At 28.5% G+C, this 25,884-nt stretch overlaps 3 protein-coding genes across 3 annotated transcripts; 2 read left to right on the forward strand and 1 right to left on the reverse strand.

The window, feature by feature from the left end:
• The first annotated feature begins 3,802 nt into the window (after positions 1 to 3,802).
• LOC134826908 (arrestin domain-containing protein 3-like) lies at positions 3,803 to 6,487 on the forward strand. Its single transcript, XM_063839414.1, has 3 exons — positions 3,803 to 4,057; positions 4,193 to 4,348; positions 5,566 to 6,487. The coding sequence occupies exons 1-3, from the start codon at positions 3,940 to 3,942 to the stop codon at positions 6,423 to 6,425; spliced, it is 1,134 nt and encodes a 377-aa protein (XP_063695484.1). The 5' UTR covers positions 3,803 to 3,939; the 3' UTR covers positions 6,426 to 6,487.
• A 1,674-nt stretch (positions 6,488 to 8,161) lies between these two features.
• On the reverse strand, positions 8,162 to 12,290 carry LOC134837543 (protein PTHB1). Its single transcript, XM_063852925.1, has 6 exons — positions 11,533 to 12,290; positions 10,817 to 10,950; positions 10,436 to 10,753; positions 9,030 to 9,847; positions 8,799 to 8,971; positions 8,162 to 8,744 (listed from the first exon to the last, which is right to left on the reverse strand). The coding sequence occupies exons 1-6, from the start codon at positions 12,288 to 12,290 to the stop codon at positions 8,162 to 8,164; spliced, it is 2,784 nt and encodes a 927-aa protein (XP_063708995.1).
• Positions 12,291 to 18,647: 6,357 nt separating this feature from the next.
• On the forward strand, positions 18,648 to 21,276 carry LOC134837544 (arrestin domain-containing protein 17-like). Its single transcript, XM_063852926.1, has 3 exons — positions 18,648 to 18,756; positions 18,920 to 19,051; positions 20,495 to 21,276. The coding sequence occupies exons 1-3, from the start codon at positions 18,648 to 18,650 to the stop codon at positions 21,274 to 21,276; spliced, it is 1,023 nt and encodes a 340-aa protein (XP_063708996.1).
• The last annotated feature ends 4,608 nt before the right edge of the window (positions 21,277 to 25,884 follow it).

Here is a 25,884-nt window from a genome sequence, read left to right on the forward strand (position 1 = left end):
AGTGGAATGAAAGGAGCAATCAAATCACTATTTATTTGATGTGCGAGAGATACGTGGTGGCGGCGGCAACAACGATGACGGTGATAAATGTGAAGCCAGTGGAAAAATGATTGCGACCGGTATCCAAATGGAATAATGCATTTCCTGTTATTCATCTGCGCCGTGAGGTAAGCACGTGTAATCAAATCCTCCATCGTTCGTTGGTCTGTCACGTGAAACGTGGTCCTTACCACCAACATTCATCAGACTTCTGTTCCCCTGAATTCGCTATGCAAATCAAATATTCAATTATAATTTTTACAACAACAACAACAACAACGTGTGTAAATACAAAGTTCTAATTGCTTTTGCACAAGTTAGTCGCCAGTTTGACGTCGATTCGTCGTCCTCACACTCACTCATTATAATATTTGCAACACAAACACCGATAATATTTAATGAAGTGGTGAAACATGTTTTTGCGATATTTGATATGGTTCGTACAATTGAATTTCAATTCAACCCCCTTTTTTTAAATCAATTATTCGTTTTTAATTTACAGGGAAAGTTTTGAAATTTTTGACTTTATTGATTTACCAACGGAGTAGGGACCAGCAAAGAATGACAAAGAAAAAAAGCATTTTTCGTTCCGTATCAGTTAATCTCTAATTACGTGCTAATTCCAGCAAATTTTCGTGATCCCATACAATTTATTGGACTTGACATGCTTAGCAAAACTCTTGTACATGTGAAAACGGATGAGAAAAAGAAGACGAAGAAAATTAGAGACAAGGTCAGAATTAATTCCGAGTTTAATGCAAAGTCGATGTAAAGTAAGTAAATTAGTTCTCATGATGACCATTAAATTATCGCATTACGCTTTAATTGAATGACTAATGGAAGGGAAAGCACAAGTTTTTCTCATTCTTATCCAAAAGTGGATCCAAAAGTGGAAGGTAAGTAAATAAATGAATAAAAAGAATTTGAATCCACTTCTTCCTTCATTAATGAAAAGTTAGTTGATGAAAAGTTTTTTCATTAATATCGAACTTTTTTTTCTAGTTGTAGCCTAGTTTCGTTCTCGTGTATTATAAAAAAAATATTAATGAAATATTGATAAGTATGAGAATTTTTTTCTATGTCAGACATACAATGATCATTTTTTTGCTATTTGTGTTTTTGCAGAGCATTGTGAAAACTTAACGTGTCGCAAGATAATAATGACTTTATAAGATGTAAAAAAATTCCTTAAAATAAAAATATTTTTCTATTATTTTTTAGGTCACTTAATATTTCTTTCATATGATGATGATAGTGAAATTATCGAAACCAGTTGTGAAAAAAAATGTTCTTAAATGAAATTTTTAAAAATGGTATTAATTAATGGCGTCATCCATTAAAGGCGTCGGCAGTTTAGGGGGGGTGGGGTTCATCAAATTTACGACGGATTCCGACGACGGGGGGAGGGGGGTAAACGGCAATGTACGACGTCGTAAAAATATACCATTTTCACGATTTGAAAATTTTTCGTTTTGAATTAATTAAAATAATTTTGAAAGTATTTCATAATTTGAACGTAAGCTTTTTATTTAATTGATTTTTTTTTCAAATTTTTTACGAGTTTCTATTGAAATTTGAACTGATATTAAAAATTTCCTTTTCAATGAGAGGGGGGGGGGGTCATGTTAAAAATGCGTCGTAAATTTGGGGGGGTTGCTGGATTTCGACGGTTTACGATTATAGGGGGGGTGGGGGCCAAAAAATGTCTAACTATGTCTAAAAAGAAACTATTACAAATTCTGGTAGAGAACCTATCGTCAGTTCTTTGCGGAAATTTATTTTATTTAGTGAATAATATTAAGTTTTAACTGATGATTTTTAATTTTAGCGTATATTGTCGTTTTGGTTGAAAATTTCTAAAAGTGCAGATTTTTCAAAACTGCCAAAAAAACTGCGACGATTATCAATTTAAACCAACTCAAAATTGGAATGTTATTTTGTACGATTTTTTTGGTTTTTTTTAAAGAGCCACATAAAAAACTAACGTAATTTTATCCAGATGTTAATTTAACACCTTTATAATGCTCAATTGATCGCTGGCAATGTTAAATAAACACATTGTAGAGCAAAACAAGCTTCCCTTAAATATTGATTATTTACCCTGAAAGGCATACATCAAACTTCTTACGCTGTGAAATTCACCTTCCTAAAGCTTTTAATGATATTAATTTAACATCTGAATTGAATTTTGTTAATCATTTCATTGATTATTTAAGTTTTTAAAAATGTAAACAATCAACTCAAATTGTTAATTCAACAACTGGAAACTGGAAGTACTGAGTTGGCTAAAATTGATAAACAGAACTGTCAGTCGCACTTTTTTTCGTCGCGAAATTTTTGCGACCTTTGGGAAATTTGGTGGTGCGACGATAATACTTCACCTCGATTAATAAAAGTTCAAGTGACAATAAAATTCAAAAACCGAGATGTTCATGAGTGATCACCCGAAAACCGACCTTTGGATATTTCGTTTACTAACATGGCAAACTAACATGAAATGTTTCACAACTAATATCGCAGACCTAAACAGTCAGATAAACAGAAAATTTGCTTGACAGGCGAAAGAGGAAAAGGCTAACATGTAAAATTAAGAAAATATATCATTCCTTGAAAAACTTTTTATGACTGGAGGATGAGTAATTGTCGAATCAGACAAAAAAAATCAAAGATAACTTTTTGAAAAGTTAAATAGTACCTTCTTCAGGATAAAAAAATATTTCTCAAAGTTTTTGAAAAAAAAAAAATACTTTTAATTTTACAGTTATTCATGCTGCGAAATATTTTTTTTTTTAAGTCGCAATATATTTTTGGTTTGCGAAACGTAAATTTTTCACAGTGTAGAAAGCACGTTGAAAAGAAGGATGAAAGAAATTTCCTATCATTACCTTTTCTAACATTAACACGCAAGTAAATTTTTTATTCTGGCAAATTATTGATGGTTTTTTGCCGTTTTGATGTCTGTCTGTGCTTTCAAGTCATTTTAAGTCACCCAAATATAATTTTCAAAAAAAAGTTGTTTATAAAAGAAGTTTAATCTTGTCAAAAATCAATTAATCACGACTTTTAACATATTTTTAATGGATCCTTCCTACATTCTAATAATTTTAAAAAACAAACACTACAAAAGGCTTCTCGTTTACCATTTAAAATCCATTTTCATCCTTAATTTATGCCTACACTACTCGTCAACACACTCAGAAACTAGGCCAAAAGGCCACTCAATTTCCATTTCCTTTTACCTACAAACACGACTAACTGTTTGCCGCACATGCAAATGTTCAATTTGTCGGACTTTTTACCTCCTTCTTGCCGTTAATGCCATTTTTACACGAAAGGAAGACCTACAGAATTTACAAATTAACACGACATGATGTCAAGGCCACCAAATTGTGACTCACATCTCGCTAGCATCTCTGTGCGGAAATGTAATTTATTACGCACTTGACCATGCATGCAGCGGGTCTCTATTCCCGTCACAATTGTAAACCGGCTCCAAAACTCGAATAACTCGACTGTGACGTCTCTCTGTTGTTATTTTAGCTGCACGTAGCGTGCACGTGAACGATCGCAACATAATTTAAAAGCTCAAGAAGAGTAACTGGTAACTGGTATGCATTAAAACAGACAATCGTATATTTTTCTCTATAGGTATTGACAACGCGCGCGTAGGTATGCATTTCAACAATTTTGTTGTTATTGGTGCTCGTAGAGACTTACTCACGTAGTTTAAGTTATAGTTGGCTTTAGTTTTGTGTCACACGTTGCTTATAGCAGACAAGTAACTTTTGTGCTGCTCGTGTAAATAACTTTTGATAAATCTTTTAAGAAGTTTGTTTTTGCCAAAAGCGGAACGGAAGGAAGGAATTTGCCAACAAAATAAATAAAAATATTTTTAAAAATATGAAAATGAGCATAAATTGTGATATTGTTTTCGATAACGAAGCCAAATCGTATCTCTCTGGAACCCCGGTCACGGCACAGATTAACCTAACGTTCAATGCAGCGACAAAATGCCGATGTAAGTTACGCAATTCCTCAACAAACCAATTCCAAATGGAATTATCTTCCTTCAATTAACTTTATTAATTTTACCTTGTTGTCTCTTCTTCTCTTCCTTTTTTCCGATCTATCTATTTGTGTCGCGCCTGCCTAGGTGTTTACGTGAAATTTATTGGCGAATCTAATGTTAAATGGACAAAGCGGCGTCACCGTAAAGGCAGACGTGGTCGTAAAGAGGAAATAACGACAGATTTCACAGCGCACGAAGATTACTTTAGCATCAATCGAGACGTAATCCGGAGTGACGATGGTAAAAAAAAATGACCTCAATTTTTTTTATAGTTTTTGCTATTATTTTTGCTGAAATTGCAACTTTAATGCAGTTTTTGTGCATTACACTGCGAGACACATAACAATCGATGCAAACGTCGGGCATTTACCTTTGGCCTCGACTACTTTAATGCCGCTCTATACACGAAAAAAAAAATAATTTCACTTTCAAAAATTTGTATGTAGTTTCCTCATGAATGGCTTAACCTTCATGTGTGTGTAAAAAATTGAATCAAGTCCATTAAAAAAAATGTGACGTCACATTGTTATTACTATTTTTTGTGATGTTATGCAAGTGAATGACTCACGTCTCGTAATTACGAGACACTTGTTAATTGCTGTGTGTCGAGCAATGTTTAATGAGCAGCATTAGGCCGTTTCAAATTTATTTTAAATTTATTGTACCCAAATTTTTATTTTATTTATTAGTCATTATTTTATTCATTCATTTATTTTATTTTATTTTATTTTTTTTTTAAATTTAGAAATGCAAAATTACTTTTTCATAAAAATTGGGAAAATTTGATTTTTTTTATAAATAATTTTAATATTTTTTTAATTAATATTTTTTATTAAATTTTGTTAATTTAAAATTGATTTCAGAACATGTCAAGTTATAAATTAAAACAAACTCACAAAAAATTATCCAAAAAAATAAAAAAAAAATCAGTAATTAAAAAAAAATTATATTCAAACAATAATTTAGAACGAAAAAATTTTAAATTGAAAATTTTTCATAAATTTCATTAAAAAATATTTAAAAAAAGGTTAGACTTTATTGACCTGTATTAATTGTGAAGTTTATTTTTATTTCTAAAGGATTTACGAACGGAGAACATAAAATTTTCTAAAAATCTATTTTTTGTGTAAATAAAGGGGAGGGGTAGATACTCCCTCATAAAATTTAGTAAAAATTTTTTAAATCGTTGATTTGATAATTCAGAAAATTCCGGAAAATACGAGTGAAAAATAAAAACCATCAATTTGTGAAAAATATAATTGGAAAAAAATCCGTGTTAAATAAAAAACAAAAAAGATTTTTTTAAATACAAAAAAATCCCCATAAAATTTTTCAACTTGGGGCAATGAACAATAATTTAAAATAAATTTGAAATGGCCTTTTTAAAAATTAAATATTTACCTTGGAAGTCATTAACTATCCATTAACTATTTTTAATTTTTTATTTTTTTCTGTAGGTACAGAAATGGAAATGGAACCAAAACGCTACACCAACACTGTCACTTGCACTCTTCCCCACAATCTTCCTTCGTCATTTTCGGGTCCTTACGGAGCCGTGCGTTACTCCGTTCATGTCTTCGCCGATATCGGCGGAAAAGTTGAAGAAATTTGCGAATCCGAGTTCAAAGTTTGGACAATTTTGAACCTCAATGACTTTCCACATCTCATGCAACCAAAAACTCTCGAAATGACTCGCAACTTTTGCTGCTGGATTTGGCGAAATGGACCTTTGAACATCTCCGCGTACATTCCATGCACCGGTTTCACGCCAAATTTACAGATTCCCATCACAATCGAGTGCGAAAACGGCAGCAACGTGGATCTGAGTGCCGTGCAAGTTTACATCAAGCAAATTGCGACGTTTCATTGCAACGATCCGAAACGCGAAACGCGCGTTGATGAACAAAAGTTGTGCGAAGCAAAGTTAGATGGCGTTCCAAAACACACCACAAAAACGATCCAAGGCGTTTTGGTGATTCCCGACGTTAAACCAACAAATTTAACGAGTTGTGCGTGCATCGAGATAAAACACGTGCTCAAAATGAAGGGGGTGACAACTGGAGCGAACGCAAATCTCTTTAATGAAGTACCTGTAGTTCTGGGTACCGTGCCTTTTCACAATTTCAATTATAACGCGTTGCCAGCGACGACAACGTCATTGCCAAGTACGAGTGTCGGCATCGAAATTGGAACCGTGGCAGGAGACGCAAATGCCAATACTAATGAGAAACAACAAGGTCCACCGCCGTCATATGCGGATGTCGTTAATACCGCAAGCAGTGTGGAAATTGGTTGGAACGCAAATATGTCTTCGTAAATTTACTGTGAAATCGCTTAGCTTCCAATGTGTGTAATTATTATATTTTTGTACGTCAATGTGAACAAAAAAAATAAGAAAAAAGAATAAACGAGGGTTAAGTGGTAACCGATCTTTTTTAAATCCCTTTTCGCAAATCCTCTTGTTGTTGTATCACATTCATATTTTTTTTCTTCGACCTAAAGCTTTGATTAACGTTCAAACGAATCAAGATATTTTTTTTTTCAAATCGCACAAAAAAAAATATAAATAAATTTGTCATCCGAATCGCTCTCAAAAGCTCAAATTGAAATAAATAATTGGAGGCACGTGCACGAAAAATATTTCAATTATTTTACGATTTATGAGGGTTATAGATTAAAATTTTGTCGTATCCCACTCGTGACGCACTCAAACACCGAAAAAAAGGGATTCAGCACAAAAAAAATTAAAATTGTTTTGTTTCCGTTTTTTCTCCATTTTTGCCAAATGCTAAAAACATGTTTAGTAATTAATTCTGACAAACAAATGACTGAAAAGTGAGTTATTTATGTATCCCCAAAAAAATTTCTGTCCTGATCCGAATGGTAAAATATTTTCTAGGTCATGTCAAATAAATGACAAAAATGGAAGAAAAATATCACCTGAGAGAATATAAAAGTTATTTGAGCGCTTTTTTGCTGTAAATTCGGTCGTAAAAACAATGAGACAGAAAAAGAGCAGCAATAAAATTTTTTTCCTCAAATGAAATTTTTTCTACATTTAAAAATAAGACTGGATCAATCATTGTTGATTATTGTCAAGAGGATTTAATTCGTTTAAAAGCTCTAAAGCTTTTAATGTGAAATTCAATAAACTCGTGCCGAATGGGAGATAAAAACCGATTAGACCTATCTTCGTCGTTCTTTTTTGCTTTTATTTTACGTGTTGCAAAATTATTTTGTGTCTAAGTTGGGATTTGACTTTTTAAAAAAAATAAATTTTGAGTATTGAATTTAACTTTATCACATTTAACTTTCTCATTGCTTTATAGTTCAAAAAAATTGAAAATTGTTGCTAAAAATTTTAAATTTGAAAAAATCCTTTAAACTAGGTTTTTTTTTGAAAACTAAACTAATTTTTGTCAACTGTCTCGAAGCCAATTTTGCCAAATCATGCTCTAAATGGATAAACTTTTGTGGATAAGATTGTATTTCAGACATGGAAAAAGTTTATTTTTTCCCGGGAACCAAACTCATTTCCCAAAATTATATTTACCCCAAGATATTGAAAAAAAAATCATAAATTAAGTCAATTTTAAACATTTTTTAAGTAATTCTAAAAGTTTTATTTTTGAATTATAAAATTTCCCCATTTTTCTCTTAAAAATTCAATATTTCTTTATGATTTTTGTAAATTTCCCGGGAACGAGGTTCCCACACATTTTCCAAGACCGTTGTATTTTATCATTTTCATCCATTTTGTAGCTCGAAACTGATAAGAAATTGAAACTAAAAAATTTTTCACAATTTTTCTCAAAGATTCTTAGATTTCATCAAAAAAATGAACACGGTTATTTTGACTTTTTGACAGATTTTCCTTTGCAATCTTTGCATTTTTATTGATTTTAAGAAGTTCAAGAAATTTTTCTAAAAAAGTAAATTCTTTTGACTTATTTTGATTTTATAATTCTATTTTCGTTCAAGTACTTTAACTAATCACGTAACCAATCATCGCTTCAAAATTTCCATATTTCGACTAAAAAAAGCGGTATTTTTTTACTCAGGGATTGAATTCTCTACACTAAATTGATCCTCAATACTAAATTCACTATCTTCGTGTATTTTAGGGAGAAATTCAGTATTACTTTCCACAATGTTGTCTTCTTGTTTTATTTGTGGAGCTTCTTCATATTCTCCTAATAAAACAGAAGCTCCAACTGGCAGCGTTTCATTTAACCATTCACTCTTTTCCATTAATCCTTTATCACTATCTTCTGAATTTCCGAAAAATTCATCATATTTCTCCCTTTCAGCATCGTTTACCGTATTAGACATTTGAATTACTCTAGTCAATATAGTTTTCACATGAGTTAAAAATGTTTGAAAATCAAATTCAATACTTTGTTCCGATGTGGTGCCCTGAAAATAATCTTTCAATTTTTCGTTTTTGTTAAAAGATCCAATGTGATTTAAAAAGTCTAACGAAGGATAAATCGCTTCTTCCCACGATTGTTCAAAATAATCGTAAATACAGTGATTTAATGTATTTGAAATTGCTTGTATCACTTTTGTATGAAGTCCAATGTGTTTAACCACAGTTTTTATCAGAAGGACAGTGCTTGAGAGACGTATTTGAGTGCTAAAAAAAAATCTTATTTAATTAAAAATTAAATTAAAAAGTAAAAAATTATACTTTAAAAGATCATCCAGCAATAATTTAGCAAATTTTTCAGCCGTTGCGATTTTATTGTTTGTTAAATCGATCAAATACTGAATACCGGATAACTTGGCGTTCTCTTCCTGTGACTTTACAATGAATCGAGATTCAAAGAGTCGCAGTTCAGCATTCCTTCTATCGATCTCCAACTAGAAAACAGAAGTTAGTGTCAGTTTTTTGATACTTTAATTAATCTCTTTAAATTACCATCAAATTATTGTATTCTTGTCGCTTTTGATAATGTGCATTTATATTGCTAACTAAAAACTCAATTGGAATGAATGGTGGACTAATAGTTACTTTTGCAGCATTTTGTATATTTTTCTTTTCATTGGTCACTGGTTTAGTCAGTTTTTCAATCAAGTGCATCAAAAAAGGTGTAAGAATCTCAATTGAATCCGCCTGAATCCGATATCTATTGGTGTTCTTCGAAACAGCAATACTAACAATATTTCCAGAGTAAATTGATTTGAATCCAAAGGCATGAATATTTGGTTCCTTTTCCTTTGTAAAGAATGCTTCTGAAAATATCGAGCCGAAATGTTTGATATGGTTAAATTCAACGTTACTATCACATGTTAAGGTTATTTTATATTTGGCTTCTCGTTGGGGCTGCATCTCTTTATAAATCATCTCGTGTGCAACTGGTATTTGTCGTTCAATTATTCGAACAATGCTTTGCTTATTGATGCAAGTAAAAAATACTTGAACCACCATAGATGGGATGTCTGTCATATTTGTCACATAGATGTAAGTATCAAGATGTTCTGTTTCATTAACAGTTGGCTCCTTAAAAACATAACGTTCTATGCTGCTTTTTAAAGGACGATTCACGAAAATTGTAACTTGAACTTGTTCAAAGGTTCCTAAAGGCTTAAAGGCTATACTTAAACGAGCCATTCTTTTTTGATCGTCATCGACTGTTGAGCAGTTTGGTGCAGTGAAGGCACATGTTTCGAGGTTAGGGTTCATTGTCAACTGAATTTTAATGTCTCGTTCTGCTGCGGCATTTTGAATTTTGACATCTAATAAGAGAGAAGAGATAAATAGACTAATGAATTAAATACTTTACTTTGCTTATCACATCACCCGATATCAGCATTTCATCAAAAAAAAAATGAGATTTTTTGATGGTTTTGTATTAGTTAGGCCTAAAATATTCCAAAAAACCTAAATTCAAAATTCTAGAACGAACCAAAGTGTCTCTATGCATTTTAGTGTAATTGAGTATGTCAAAGAGGTACTTGAATATACCCAAATGCACTAAAAATGTCTAAAGTCCGTTTGGTTCGTTCCAGAATTTTTAATTTAGGTTTTTTCGACTACTTTAGGCCTAACTAATACAAAACCATCAAAAAATCTCATGCCATTTTTTTCGATGAAATACTGATATCGGGTCAAGTGTTATTGAAAAGGTATGAGATTGACCTTGAAAAGGTCAAATTGATCCCTTACGAGTTTAATTAACTTCCTAAGTGAATTTTTCAATATCTTTCCTTTTAAAAGGATTAGAATATTCACTTAAGAAATGCATTTAAATCTTAAGGGATCAATTTGACCTGTTATTAAATCTCATACCTTTTCAATCTCTACGATTTGTAATTAAAGCTTACCACTTATATCAACTCCTTTTTTAATGCAGGTTTCCAGTTCATTCAACTCTATATATGCTTTTTGAAAGTCCAATTGTTGTAAATTTAACAGCGGAGCTTTAAAAATGTATGGATCAGAGCCTAAGTAACCCACGTTTAATATTCCTTTGTTGTTTAAAGTAACTATTGCTCCTCCCGGCAGTCCTTGTATGTTAGAACGTTGAATTGCAATTGTGTCGGTAAAGCTTAGTTGGGCAGCCCACATAAGTATCATTTGATCGTAAATTAATAGAGTACCGTTTTCCGATAAAATTGTGATTATCATGCGAGCATTATTTTCTAAAATTACAGGTTCAAAGTTAATGAAATTAGGATAGGAGATCTTATGAGAATGGTTCATACCCCAGTACCATCCAATGACAAATGAACATAAACAAACCGGGACGTAATCCAGTCTTTTGATAAATTTGATTTTTCCAGTGTCTGATGTGCAAATTAAGTTATTTTCTCCTAATAAAACTATCACACTTTCGGTTCTGTAACAAAAATAAAAAATAAGAGCTTTTTGGATTAGAATGAGCAAAAATAATTTCTTTGAAGCAAGCATTAGGCACCATTAATGGCGTCGGCAGTTTAGGGGGAGGTGGTAGGGTTCATCAAATTTACGACAAATTCCGACGATGGGGGAGGGGAATAAACAGAAATGTTTGACGTCGTAAAAATATGCCAAATCAGGATTTAAAAAATTTTTCGTTTTGAATTATTTAAAATAATTTTTGAATTATTTCAGACTTTGTAATCTTTTTTTTCAAATTTTTGTTTAATTGAGTTTCTTTTTTAAAATTTTTCACGAGCTTTCATTAAAATTTGAGCTGATATTAAAAATTTCCTTTTTGGGGGGGAGGTGTCATGTTAAAAAAACACGTCGTAAATTAGGGGGGTTTGTTGGATTTCGACGGTTTACGATTATAGGGGGGCTGGAGGTTAAAAAATGCCCTATTTTAGCCGACGCCATTAATGGATGGCACCTTAACCTGACTCAATAAAGGGTCAATTTAATTATTAAATGAATTAATCTGAGCTCTTTTGAAGATGATCGTCCTCAGCATTATACTTACTTGCTCACTTGATTCACATTCATATCTAAGATTCCTTCTCCGATGCACAACGTCCATATTGGCACTATATTCTTATTAAGTTGCTTCGCATCAATTATATCTTGATATCTAAAACACTCCAAGACCCACGAAGATGATAACGTTACAAAACAATCTATCCTCGGAACGTACATAAATTTCGAGGGAATCGTTAACTCCTTCAAAAGTTGACAATCGACCACTATTCCATCTTGTTCAAAGAATTTTAATGTGCCATCTAAATGATAAACACACAAAAATTCACGTCCTTTATATCCTCCAAAGTGTCCTTTACACATGTCGAAAGCGTGACTTTGCAGCGAATGTTCTTGAACAATTTGTAACCTTGAGGAGTCACCTAGCTCAGTATTGCTATCTGATGGGGTGATGGCATAAATGACAAGTTTAAGTGGATGTAAAACAGCTAATAAATTTCGTGTTTCGTTTTTTCCACAAGTCGAAAATTTTCCTGACGCCAAAGCAATTATCGGTGCATCTAATTTAGCTTCGAGAACTACATTTGATGCTGAAAATGATGGAAAATTTTCATTTTCTTCTTCGGCATTAAATATCGGTTGGTAAATAGATAAAAATCCATTGTGGGAACCAATGATAATGTAATCTTTTTCGTCGCTATCCAAGACATTCAGTCGGCAACAATGAAGCGAATTGGAGTCGTAACTTTTTGTAATGTCACTCGATTTAATCGTCCACAAATTAAAAATTTTAAATAAAGACATTATAAAAAATAATTTTATGTCGATTTTTTTTATTTTTCTTTTTCACACAAACATTTTTGTTTGTTTAAATATTGCCATAGTAACCAAATTCCGTTGAAATATTGTTCGTTCGTTCGGTTCAAAATATAAACAGGGGTTGGTAGGTCTGTACGATTTGTGTAGATTTATACGTGTGGCGTACACAATTTTTAGTTTTCGGAGAAAATTCAAATTGCACACTGGGTAGGAAATTAAAATGTGAATTGGCCTAAAATTTGAAATGTGCTTTGGGCCAAATTTTCAAAATTTACACAAGGACAAATTTTCAAAATATGCATTGGGTAAAAAAAATTAATGCGCACTGGGTAAAAAATCAAAATGTGCATTAGGTACAAAATTTCAAGCTTAAATTAAGGTAAAAAAAATCAAAATGTGCATTGGGGTTAAAATTAACCAAAATTTAATGAGAAAAATAATTATATTTGATGAACATCATCACAGTATACTTACCATTTTCTTGATTTTTGAAAAAAAATATATTCATTCTAATTCATATAATTTTTTATATGACTCAAAAACAAACGACAAAAAAAATAATTCATAATTTAAAAAAATTCCCGAGTATTTTCAAATCCTTTGATCTCTCGTCTGCCTCTGTTTATCTCTTTCTGTTTCATTCGCAAACAGATTATTATGTCATTTAAATAGACTATAAGTAACTTTTTATGTAGACTCATTTTTTTTGGCATTGGTTACAATCAAATATAATTCTGAAAAATGCAAGCGAAAAAAAACTCAGAAAAATATGATTTTCCACTTGAATAAAAACCAATTTTTTTCTCCAATTCGTGTTCACACACACAGTTTTCTCGTTTGATTTTGTTCTTCATTTTTTTTTGTCGTCGGTTTTTTTTTCATTGTTTCTTCACTATACACTACTGATATCTGTGTGTTCATAAGAAGAGCGACTGAAAGAAAAATTGTGATTTTAAGCGAAACGACAAAGTTACTCAGTCTTCTGAATCGACAAACACGAAGAATTCGAAAAATTGGTAAAAATGGCATGAGATAAAAGAGAAAAATACGAAAAGCAATCAAAATTGATTAAGATGAAATTTGTGTGATTTAAAGTGGTGCACAAAGCACGGCAACGGCAAAAAGTTAAAAAGGGAAATGAGACGTTAAAGACATATTTTTCTCGGGAATTTCTGTAATTACGGGAAATGTAATTTGCTGGAATGTATTTTTCGGTCCCTTTTATATCAATGTCATGAAAATTCACCAAAAAGAATTTTCCGAGAATTGACCTGATTTCAAAGAAGACCCGTATGTCCGTAGATAGCTTCGTACGTACTTATAGTTTGACCTAAATAATTCCCTTTTTCCATCCATCTCTCTGAACATATTATTTCCCATGAATATATGTCTCTGTGTGTGAAATTCGTTTACACACAAAATGAAAAACCGCTGCACAGTAAAGAGAGATGTTAGATACGAAAATCACATTTTTGGCTTTCGTGAAGCAATGGTGGGTTTGTGAGTGTATGTTTGTGAGTTAAAGTATCATGGTGAAAAATGATTTTACTGAGACAACAAAAAATCCTACTGAAAAAAATTTTGAACTAATTCTTTATAAATAACAAAATTTAGACCGAAAAAACTTCAAAAAAGCTTAATTTTTAATTTCAGTGAAAGTAAAAAAAATTTTTTGTCTTAAAAAATTTTTTTGCTTCAGCTGAAGTTTGAAAATAATTAAAAAGTCAATTTTGATCAAATTTTAAGAAAAAAAATTATTTGAAAAAATTGAAAAATTTTCTAAAATTGTCTCAAATTAAATATTTGATGATTATTTGAGTTGAAGTGATTTTTACCGATTTTTACTCAAATTTAAGTCAATAGTTAAATTTCTTTTCAAGATCCATTTTTTTTTTTAAATTCCAATAGGAAAAAATTGATTTCCAGTAAAATTCAGAAAATTTTTCACAAAATAGTCCTTGTTCCCAGCAGGTTCAAAAATACTTTGAGTCATAAGAATTTTTATAGCTTTTCCTTAAGAAAAAGTAAAAATTAAGTTGAATTTCAGCTTAAAAGGCAAATGTAAAAGGCAAATGTTAAAATTTGAAAAAAAATGAAAATAAAAAATTCAAACATTGAAAGATTTTTTTTTATTTTTTTTTATTATCTTTTTTAATATTTGCTAATTTAAAATAGATTTCAGAATATTACTGTCAAACTGCCACAACTGTCAAAAAATTAGAAAAATAAATTCAGTAATTTTATAAAAAAAAATTAAAAAATTGATTTTTATTTTTGAAAGTTCAAAAATTTGAAAATACATAAAAACGGCCATTTTTAATAAATTTTTAACTTAATAAGCTTTTATTTCAACATAATTTTGACATTTTTACAAGCAAAAGTATTTTTTGAACTAACTATTTCTTGGTTGTAGCCATTTTGTAAGGTCATCGGCCTTTTATAAAAAAAAAATATTTTTTGATCAAAATTTTATCAAAAAAAAAAAAAATAAATAAATAAAATAAAATAAAATTTAAATTCAAGGCCTTTCTTCGAGTTGTTTTCTCCTAATATAAAAATTTGAACTTTTCACTTTATGAAAATTAAACTTTGCTTTTGGGAAAAAAAATTACGTTTTTTCCCGGCACGCCTAATAGTTTTCCATTTTATGTGTACCTGTACCTATTGTGGTATGAGGTTTTATAATTTTTCCTTCTTGATACATCAAACACGAACGACACCATTGCCTGCTTTCTAGTGCTAGGTACTCTCTCGCAATAATAATAACATTTTCCTATCATCATCATCGTCATCGTGTCGTGTCAAGTCACAGTAACGAGCACAACAACAACAACAACGACACAACTTGTATTACATTGGGATCGACAATATTTTCAATAAAAGTCCTTTGTTTGTGTTTCATGTTTTTTTAAAATCATTTATTTTTGCGTTGTTGTCCCATGATGTGCCTTCGCGTACCTGATAGCATCGCTAACTCGCTTATTTGCCATTCGCAAAAAAAAAGTAATATCGATTAAATCGTGTAAAATTAGGACAAATGTCTGTTCATGCCCAATGAACTTGAATGGTAGCTTGCCGAGTAGGTGGATCCGAGAATTACGGTGTAAGACGATATCAATTATTCATTGTGACAAGATAATGGAAAAGAATTCTTGCTTCTCCATGGAGACGCCTTGTTCTTTTTTTTAAATTTTTTTTCTCTTGTCTGTCTGAGACTCGCGAGGAATAAAACATCATTCATAAAGGTGTTTAAAAAGGCTTTTACTGTTATATTTAACATCGGCATGGAATGTCGGTTCTTATGGAAACGAATCTCCTCACGCTACGCTCATAAAAGAGATATAAAATTTTCTGTGCACAAGGAGATTTTTCTCATTTTCTCACAATTTTCAGCATGCCACGTACACGCTATAGCGCCACACGTTGCACGGGATGATGGAAAATGATGTAAAAACGGAATACAACTCGTGCAGTCGAAAACAGATGAAACTTTGTGTGTGTAGTGAACGAACGCGCGCGCGACTTTTCCTCGCAATATAATCACATTATCGCAAAAATATAAATAAATATTTGCTGGGAGAACAAAAAAAAAATAAATAATAAAAAAAATAATATTATACACAAATAGTAAAATTTTCATATTGAACACAGCTGTCGATCGTGACCTTTATAAAAAAAATATTTCATTACATTGCCTTTTGACACAAGAAAATTTTTACAAAAAAAAATCAAAGCAGCAAAAAAAAAGTAAGAGCAGAGATGAATGAAAATAAAGGCAAACACATGCCAGCCAACGAAATAAACTTAGACTAGTCCAATACACAAAAAAAGTGCAAAAAAAAGAACGTCGAAATTATGCCATAAGAGTGCTCTCCAGAATAATATTGTTGAACATACTTGTTTGTAGTGTTTTAGTGGATGTGTTTTTTTTATTTATTCTGATAAGCTTCCAAAGTAAGTTACACGAGAAGAAAAAAGTGAACAATCTTAATATTATTAATAATTATTATTGTTTTTTTCTTCGTTTTTTGTCGGTTTCGGTTTTCTGCTTGATGCGAATGATGCAAAACGTGTGTGAAATGTAAATAAAAAAATAAAAATAAATAAAGTAGAAAAAAAATGTGGAACATTGTTGTTGGTAAATTCCTCAGTTCGCCACACAACACACAGTGTCAAGGTAAATTTTATATATTGAATGAATTATGGGATGTGACGAATGAGGAATTGAGGTCAGCTCAAAAAGACAAGAAGAAAGAATAAAAAAAAAGAAAGCAGGTGCAAGCAATTTTTTAAATGTGTTTACGAGATTTTTACGAGTGCCACAGTTTGAAAAATGCGATGATGACGGAAGGTCGGGGTCGGTGTTTATAAAAATTTTTTATGTGGTAACGAAAGAGATTTAGCAGTTTTTTTTATGGGATTTTGAAACATTTGATCCCGGTTTTCATCGTAAAAGGTCTGGTAATAAATGTTTGGGAAAGGGGAGTTTGTGGTTTTGGTTCAAAAAATTTTTTACCTGTTTTTAAATTAAAATTAAAAATTATGTTTTAATTTTTTTTATTTATGGTTATTTATGGTTATGGAACCTTTTTTTTATGGTTATTCATTCATCAAATTAAAAAATTTTAAAAAATATAAATTTTCAGTATTAATTAAAATTAATTTTTTGAATAAATTTTGCTGAAAAAATTTTAAAATTAAAAAAAATAAAATTTTGGGACAATCATTTTAATATAACTTTGCAAAAAAAAATAATTTCTTAATTAATTAATTTAACCAAAAGTAAAATACTAAACTATTTAAAGTTCTTTTTTGAATATTAAAAAAATTAAAAATATTTTCAGAAATATTTTTTTTACGAAATTTAATTTAAAATTTATTTTTAATTTATTTAAAAATTTAAGTAATTTAATTATTTTCTAAAATATTTTTTTTTTTAATTTATTAAAAATAATATAGTTTAGTATTTTTTTAAAACTTTTGGTATAACTAACTAGGAAATTATTTTTTTTCTTGCAAAAGTTATACATAAATGATTGTTTTAAGATATTATTTTATTTTTTTAAAAATGAAATTTTAAAAAATCAGGTACCTAATTCAATTGACAATTTTAGTTTTTTCCATTAATTTTTTAGAAGAAATATAAATTTTCATCTAAAAATATTTATTTAAAAGTCTATAAAAATAAAAATTAATATTTAAAAAAAATGTTAAAAAAAATAAAATTAAGTTTCATGATCAAAATAATTTTTAATTAATTTTTTTTAAAATTAATTTCTAGAAAAATAATCAATTTTCCACTAAAACTCAAATAAACAAAATTTTCTAATTACTTCCATCAAAAATAAAATCTCAGGAAATTTCTCGCGCTTTCATAAGATTTCCTATCAACACCAATTCACTTAACAAAATAATTAATATTGAAACCTCTTAAATGCCCTAGTTCAATAAACGCCGTAATGAACGTCAAAAAAGACAATCGAATCCTTTCAATAATTTTTCTTCACCAATCATCTCGAACCATCTCATCGATTTCAAGAAACAACAACGCAAACAGCTGCACAACGAAACCTTAACGATGATCTAAACAAACATTCCATCAATTTTTTTTTATCTCAACTAACTTGTGTGTCCCACATTTTCGCATATTTTGTTTTGATAATTTTCTTGCTGGTGGCGAACATATGTGCGATATTTTTTTATTATTTTATTTTCTTTTTGTAAATTCCTGTCTATATCAACAATATTTATTGTTCTAGCGGCGTTACGTGTTTTTGAAGAGAGAAAAAAAATTTTTTCTGCCTCAGTAGTTGCTCTTTATTTTATAGTTTGATAGAATTTTCCTGCTGTAAAGATTTATTTTTTTATTTTATTAAATCAAATAGCGATGTATGTATTTTTTTCGTTTTTTTTTTATTATTTCGCTCGGATAAATGAAAACATTTACAAAACGCCTCCGTCTTTACATTGCCAGAGAGGTAGATATTGCGAGTGTTTGTGGCAGGGCATGGCATCGCAACGCATTGTACCGACAATACCGGGGAGCAGTAAATTTATTAAACAAGACTAGAGACGATTTTATTAGCTCTCTGTGCGAGCGCGTTTTTTTTTATTATTTTTGTTTGTGTGTTCCTTTCATGCGTTGTATAGAGAGTATTTTTTTTATTTTAGCATCAAACGGTTACTTACACAGATAATAAAGCAACAACCATTAGTAGGAAAATGAAAATCATGAAAATCGGACAACTTTGTGGATTAATGTGATTTTTTTTTGTTGATAAATAAAAGAAAAAATTTAAAAAAAAATAGTGAATGAAAAATCAATTAAGAAAAATTGCAAAAATGGGAATAAAGTGCGACATCAAAACAGACCAAGTAACATATTGTCCAGGACAAACAGTAAAATGTAACGTTCAGCTAGATTTTGATAGTCCGGTGAAAAAAATAAAAAGTAAGTGACAGTTGTTGTTCAACCATGAAAATTTGCTTTATTGTCAATTTTAATTAATGCTGTCAGTCGGTCCTTAAAAAAAATCTCTTTCATTAGAAGAAAAAAAAATATAAAAGAAAATATTTTAATTACATAAACTTTTTATTTTTTTCTTTCGGCACAGACATATCAGTACGTTTCAAAGGCGAAGCTGGCACAAAATGGACGAGAGGAGCGGCAAAGAATTCAATTACTTTTACAGCGGAACAGGAATACTTTAGACATTATACGTACATAGTTGGCTCTAAGGATTCCGGTAAGCAGCAAAAAAAATAACAATTTTAATTTTAAATCCTTGAAAGTTTAGAAAAAACAACAAAGATTGAAGTTGTTTGTTGAACATCAACATCATTTTTTATTACAAAAACAATCATCGGATCGAAAATAAATTTTAAAAAATTGTTTGATGGAAGTTATTGTAATTTGACGTTTAAAGCGCTTTTTTGAACAAATTTTTTAATTTTAAAAATAATTTTTTCATTTTAATATTTTTATAAAAAAAAACAATTTTTAATACCTAGCTAATAAATTTTTATTTTTATAAAAAAAAATAATTTTTTATAATTTTTTGTAATAATAAAAATTAAATTTTTGACTTTTGATATAACAAAATAATTTAATTGATTTTTTTATTTTTTTTTAAATTTTAAAAATCAAAATAAATTTCTAAAAAATTTAATGGGTTTAATTTTAAAAATAATTTAATAATAATGATGAAAAAAAAATAAATTAATAAAAAGAAAAATAGTAAAAAAATTTAAATAATAAAAAAACTATTTTGAAAATAAAAAAAATATAATTTTAATATAAATTTTATTTTTTTTTTTTAAATTTATTAAATCTTTTACCAAACAACTTAAATCTAGAAAAAAATTAAAATATGATTTTTTTAATTTTAGAATTTTTTATTTTTTTTATTATTTATTTTTGTTTTAATTTTTTAATTATTTGAATTTTTAATTTTTTTTTATTTTATTAAAAAATAAAAAAAAAGTTTTTTAAGGTTTTATCAAAATTTGATAAATTTTCTGCTTTTTTTTAAAATAAAATTAAAATTGAATTTATTTTAAATTAATTAAATTGTCCAAGTAATTCTTTTATTTCACAAAAAAAATTACCAACAGACAGACAAAAAATTACCAAGAGACTCCTCAAATAAATTTTAAATAAATATTCATCTAAAAAACCAATCAAAAAGGAGCAACTTTTCAAAACAAGTAAACATTTTGCTGGAACAATTTCACAATTTTCATTCTTCAATGAACCGAACGCAATCATCATTTTTCTAATATTTATTTTCATAACTTGTGATGCGAAAATAACTGCTGACGCTAAAAAACACAGACGGAAAATTTTCGCAAATTGATGCAAATAAAACGAAAGAAAATATTTTTTGTGACAATGTTTTCGTCTACATCACCGAAAGCTATCCAATCAATCAGAATGTCTTCATTTTCGAAATAAACAAAGAAATATTTTTTTTCTGTGTAGCGAACATGTGTAAAAAAATTTAAAAAAAATTCCATCAACACATTTGGTTCGTTTTTGATTGGCATTTTGACACTTATTTGTAATAATCGGTAATTCTGACGCGCCATTATTTCCCATTGAGACGCGGTGTTAATTGAATTATCGTAGCATATGTGGCGTTAACGAGCTCCTAATTAATACAACATTTCTTAATTTGTTTCGTTAACAGGTAACGACACCGAACTATCTGCCGGCACGCATAATTATTCCGTGCAATTTACACTCCCAACGGCGATTCCGTCGTCATTTGTCGAGCGACATGGCTACATTCGGTACACGATTAAGGTACATGTGGATGTTGCGTGGGCGTTTGACAGCAAATTCGTGGTCGAGTTCAACGTTTGTGCTCCCTTGGATCTGAATAAGATGCCGGAAACGCAGTTGCCCGTCTGCATTGAGGAATCGAAGCGTTTCACAATTTGCTGTATTCCATTGGGTGGCATTTATCGCTTGACCTTCAGTATGCCCTACAGCGGTTTTTGTAACGATCAAAAGATCCCGATTTGCCTGGAATGCGTGAATAACAGCAACGTTTACGTGAAAGGTCTGAAAGTGGCGTTGCGGAAACTCATCACATATCACTCGGAAATTCCGCATGCCGAGACAAAACGCGATGACATCAAAGTGGCTGTACTGAAGTTCCAAGTGAGTGTCGATAAGCAACAAACGAAGCAATTTAGCGGTGAGCTAACGGTGCCTGCCAAAACGGCCACCAACCTGGCCAATTGTTCAATTATCCAAATTAGTCATCGGCTAGAGGTAATTACCGAGCTTAGTGGCTGCCACTCCAACTACGTGTTCGATGTGCCCGTGACAATTGGGCATGTGGGTCCCGTCACGAATGGCAGCCTGCCAATTTACATGCCTTCGAAGGGTGCGATGGGACAGGGTCCGCCCTCGTATGACATCGCGATGCGCAGCTCCACGTCTGTCGTGCCGCCGAACATTTGATACGCCGTTAGATAGTGATAGGTAGTTTGTAGTTTTTAAATTAGCGACTAATTCTAAGAAGATGGAGTCGGGTTTGTCGATGAATCGCAGTGCTGGTCATTGCTAAAGTCATGCTCAAAGTCACGATGAAAAACCACGTAAAAGAGATAAAATTCGTGCATAAACAATGTGGATCTATTTTTAAAGTGCGCGGCATACAAAACAAACAGATTTTTTCGTATTTTTATTTTCTTCGTGAGGCTGTTCCGAAATTAATTTCGAACTTTTTTTCTAACAATTTTTTTAAAATACGAAATTTCGGTAAATTTTTAAAAAATTATGAACTTTTAGCAGGAAGATACAGGAAATGTAACAATACTTCAATTTTTCAAATTTTTTAGATTTTTTGATTAAAAATTTTCAAAAATTGGAAAAAAAATGAAATCAATTTTTCTGAAATAAAAAGAAAAATTATAAAAAAGTTGGAAAATTAAAAAAATTCAAAATTAATTTTTTTTTCAATTTTTCTTATATTTCAAAATCATTTTTTTAATTTTTTATTTAAAAAAATTTGAAATTAGATTTTTTATTAAATTTTATTTTAAAAAAGTTTTAAAATTATTAAAAAAAAATCAAAATAATTTTAAAAATTTAAGTATTTTATTTTTTTTTTTTTTCGTTTTTTCGAGTTTTGGAAGATACGGAAAATGTAAAAATACTTCAATTTTACAAATTTTTTAGATTTTTTGATTAAAAATTTTCATAAATTGAAAAAAAAATAAAATCAATATTTCTGAAATAAAAAAAAAATATATGAAGAAGTTAGAAAAAAGTTCAAAATTAAATTTTTTTTTCAATTTTTCTTATATTTCAAAATCATTTTTCTTAATTTTTTTTTTAATTTTTAAAATTTTTATTAAATTTTATTTTAAACAAGTTTTAAAATTATTTAAAAAAAAATCAAAACAAATTCACATTTCCCGCATCTTCCAGAAAAAATGTAGGAAATTCTTAATTTTTGACCTTTTTTTGCGAAAAAAAATTAAGTATTTTATTTTAAATTCAAATATTTTTAAAAATTTTTCTAAAAAAAAAATATTTTCAAATAAAATAAAAAGAATTGAGCACAAATAAAAATTTTCTATTAAAATTTTAAACTTTTTTTTCGAATACTTTTCGAGTTCCTTACAAACGATGAGATAATTTTGAAAATTAAAAAAAAGTTTAAATAGACCTTAATTAACAAGATCTTAACCTTGATATTAAGGAATCGATTTTTGAAAAAAATTAAAAAAAAAATTCTTTAACGTTTAAAATATTTTCGTCAAGCTAATTAAAAAATTAATGATTAAAAAAATAATTAATTAATTAAAAATTCAAAATAAAAAATATTTTAAAAAATTTGAAACAAATTTTTTGATAAAAAAAAAACAGTTACAAAAGTACTTTTTTTTATCAATTTAAATATATTTTAAATTTAAGTTAATATTAAAAATATTATTTAAATAATCAATTTAATTTTTTAAATTTTATTTTGAAATATTTAAATTTCTTTAAAAAAAAAAAAAATTTGTTTTGAATTTTTTTACGGCTAATACAAATTTTTTAAACACGTCAAATAACAAAAAATAGAAATAAATTTGAAACAGCCTAAACAAAACGAGAGAAAAAAAAACTTTTATATCAAAAGTTTAAATTCAATCTGTAACTCACGACATTTTGCTTTGATGTCAGCTTCTAACCTAATTCTACGGGAAATTTTCGGCTGGTCCGAAACCAACTTGCATGCTACATCACGGCAAAACTTTTTTTGTTTAGATTATCTACATTTGTACACATTACATTATTGAGCAAGTATTTATCGATTCAACACCATCTATCTCTGCCATAATATAGCAAAAATGTGTATGTTGTATGTTTTTTGTGCCTAAATGTTTTCAATACATAAAAAATCTAGAATATATCTAGAAACTCTACTTTATAAACAAAACAGAAATGCACACGTAGATTTTTAGGAAAAAAAAACTGTCAGTTAATTGATAAACCGAGTTAACAAGTCTCTGGAAGAGAAAAAAAAAGTTTTAAAATTTTTTTGTTTAAATTTTATGAAAAACATATCTTTTCCAAGTGCCCTCTTTAATTATTAAAATTATATTTAAAAAAAAATATTGGAACAAAGAAATTAAAGTCAGACTTGACACACATTAACTGGCAATGAAAGTAATGTTTGCTAGAAATAATAAAAAAAATATTTTAAACACATTATGTCATGTTTTGACACACACAATAGAATAGCGTTAGTTTATTTTTTTTATTTATTGTTATGTTATGAAAGATACGTCAAGTCGTAATTTGATCAGAACCGAAATTTATTATGAATTTAAATTAAACAGATGTTGAAATATTTAATCTATGAGTAATTTAGGGGATTATCATAATTTTTTGAGTGTGGTAGGTTATACAATACATTAGTAAAAATATTTATCTTAGAAGATAATATATAGAAAAAAAAAACATATAGATGAAAAAATAAATATATATTACTAAAAAAAAAACAAAAAGTTAACACTGAAACTTATAAAGTAAATAATAATTAGAAATAAAGTGTTAGAATACAAAAATGTGTATCAATTACTAAACAATTAGAGGGCTTTTTGAAAGCAGTTTATTGATAAAAAAAAATGTTGATGATATATAAATAGTTTGATAAATGTTGAGGACGTTGCCTGGTTGTTTACTTTTCTCAGGACTTTTGAGCTGTAAAAATTTTTTTAAAAACTAATTTTTGATTTAAAAATTAAAAACAATTTTTGTATTTTTTTTATGCAAAATTTCATATAAAAATGAGATTTTTTAAGTTTTTCAATTTCAATATTTTTCCAAATTTTTTGGTTCAAGTTGAATTTTTATGTAATAACAGAGCATTATAAACACAAAAATCAGACGAAGAAAATTGTTGAGAAAATAGAAAGTAATATTGAATGTGTAAAGAAAAATATTGATTAAAAAAAAGTCATGAACAAAAAACGATTTGGAGAACTTTTTATATTTGACTTATTACCAATTTTCATGCATTTGTGCGATTTATCCTTTTCGTCTATTCTTTCTATTGAAATAAAACTGGATTTTTTAAAAATTTTTGAAAACCTCTCAATGTATCTTAAAATACTCGTCTTCAAGCACATTTTCTCATTCTTAACTCAATTTTGACAAAAATGTCAGTTGTGCGATTTATCCTTTTTGCCCGGGAAATAGTTTGATAAATGTTGAGGACGTTGCCTGGTTGTTTACTTTTCTCAGGACTGAAAAAAATTTTTAATTTAATATTAATTGATTTTTTCTTAAATTTAATTCAGATTTTATTAATAATTATTATTTTTTATTAAAAAAAAATGATGTTAATAAATTTAACGAAATTATATATTTTTAATAATTGTTAAAATTTATTTATTCTATTTAATAAATAAAGAAAAAATTTTTAAAAATTCATTTTTTGAAATATTTTAATTTTTTAAATATTAAATTATTATTTTAATATTAAATTTTTATTGTATTAAATATTTTTTTTTTTAAATAAAAATTATATTTTTCGAAATTTGTTTTTTAAAAAAAAATTAAAATTAACATACTTTAGTAATTTTTCTCAAAATTAAGATAAGGTCTCTAAAAAGTTTAATTTTAAAACAAAAATTTTTTCGGCCCTGAATTTCTGTTATGATTACGAAGAAAATTGTTGAGAAAATAGAAAGTAATATTGAATGTGTAAAGAAAAATATTTATTAAAAAAAAGTCGCCAAAGTCTCTATATAATAAATTAAATTAATTTAATAGTAAATTAATATTTTATAGGTTAAAAAGGTCGTAAAATGAAATTTAATAATTTTAGTAAAAAAATATAAAGGAATTTATTAACCAAAATTGTTCAATAAATATTTTAGGAATTTTCATGAAATTTGATCACAATCCAGAATATTTTAATTAATCAAAAAAATATCATGAAAAATTTGTAAAATAATATATAAACGTAATTAATATTATTTTAACCCATAATTCGATGTCTGACATTCTCTCAAAATTATTTGCATATTATATTGTATAAATTTTAATTTAATATAATAATACAAAGATATCAAAAGAGAAATATTTGCAAACCTTATCATATTTTATCATCTTCATCATCATCATTATTACTGTGAAGCGACCTTAAATTATTATCTGTATTTTTATTTACCTTTATGTTACCTAAGAAATGATGCATTAATTAGAATTAAAAAAGATAAAAAAAAACAACAAAATGAAGCGAATAAACAAGAAAAATGAGACTTGATGTGAATTGAACCGATAATTTTATTTATGAACCCAAATATTTCTCTCGAAAAAGTTTCTTTTCTACTTGAAAGATAAAAAGGTACAGTAATTTATCTTTTTTGTTATTCTCTATTCCCTCTCTATCTATAAGTTTTCAATGTATAGCATCGCCTGAAAACCTTAAGAAACACAATTTGCAACAATCCAACCAATTTTTTGGGGTAAAATCGCAATAAAAGATGGAACGAAGGCAAAATTATTAATATTTCTATTGAACAATCATAAAAGAAAAAAAAATAAAGTTTTCTGACCTTTTTTCTT

The sequence above is a fragment of the Culicoides brevitarsis genome, chromosome 1 (assembly GCF_036172545.1).
Source record: "Culicoides brevitarsis isolate CSIRO-B50_1 chromosome 1, AGI_CSIRO_Cbre_v1, whole genome shotgun sequence".
In the NCBI taxonomy this organism is placed as follows: domain Eukaryota; kingdom Metazoa; phylum Arthropoda; class Insecta; order Diptera; family Ceratopogonidae; genus Culicoides; species Culicoides brevitarsis.

Coding starts and splice junctions, on each gene's coding strand:
- LOC134837543 (XM_063852925.1), bottom strand. CDS start 12,290: ATGTCTTTATTTAAAATTTTTAATTTGTGGACGATTAAATCGAGTGAC. Junction 10,951..11,532: donor AATGTGAATCAAGTGAGCAA/GTAAGTATAATG, acceptor TTTTTGTTACAG/AACCGAAAGTGTGATAGTTT. Junction 8,745..8,798: donor TTGCTGGATGATCTTTTAAA/GTATAATTTTTT, acceptor ATTTTTTTTTAG/CACTCAAATACGTCTCTCAA.
- LOC134826908 (XM_063839414.1), top strand. CDS start 3,940: ATGAAAATGAGCATAAATTGTGATATTGTTTTCGATAACGAAGCCAAA. Junction 4,058..4,192: donor TGCAGCGACAAAATGCCGAT/GTAAGTTACGCA, acceptor GCGCCTGCCTAG/GTGTTTACGTGAAATTTATT. Junction 4,349..5,565: donor CGTAATCCGGAGTGACGATG/GTAAAAAAAAAT, acceptor TTTTTTCTGTAG/GTACAGAAATGGAAATGGAA.
- LOC134837544 (XM_063852926.1), top strand. CDS start 18,648: ATGGGAATAAAGTGCGACATCAAAACAGACCAAGTAACATATTGTCCA. Junction 18,757..18,919: donor TCCGGTGAAAAAAATAAAAA/GTAAGTGACAGT, acceptor CTTTCGGCACAG/ACATATCAGTACGTTTCAAA. Junction 19,052..20,494: donor AGTTGGCTCTAAGGATTCCG/GTAAGCAGCAAA, acceptor TTTCGTTAACAG/GTAACGACACCGAACTATCT.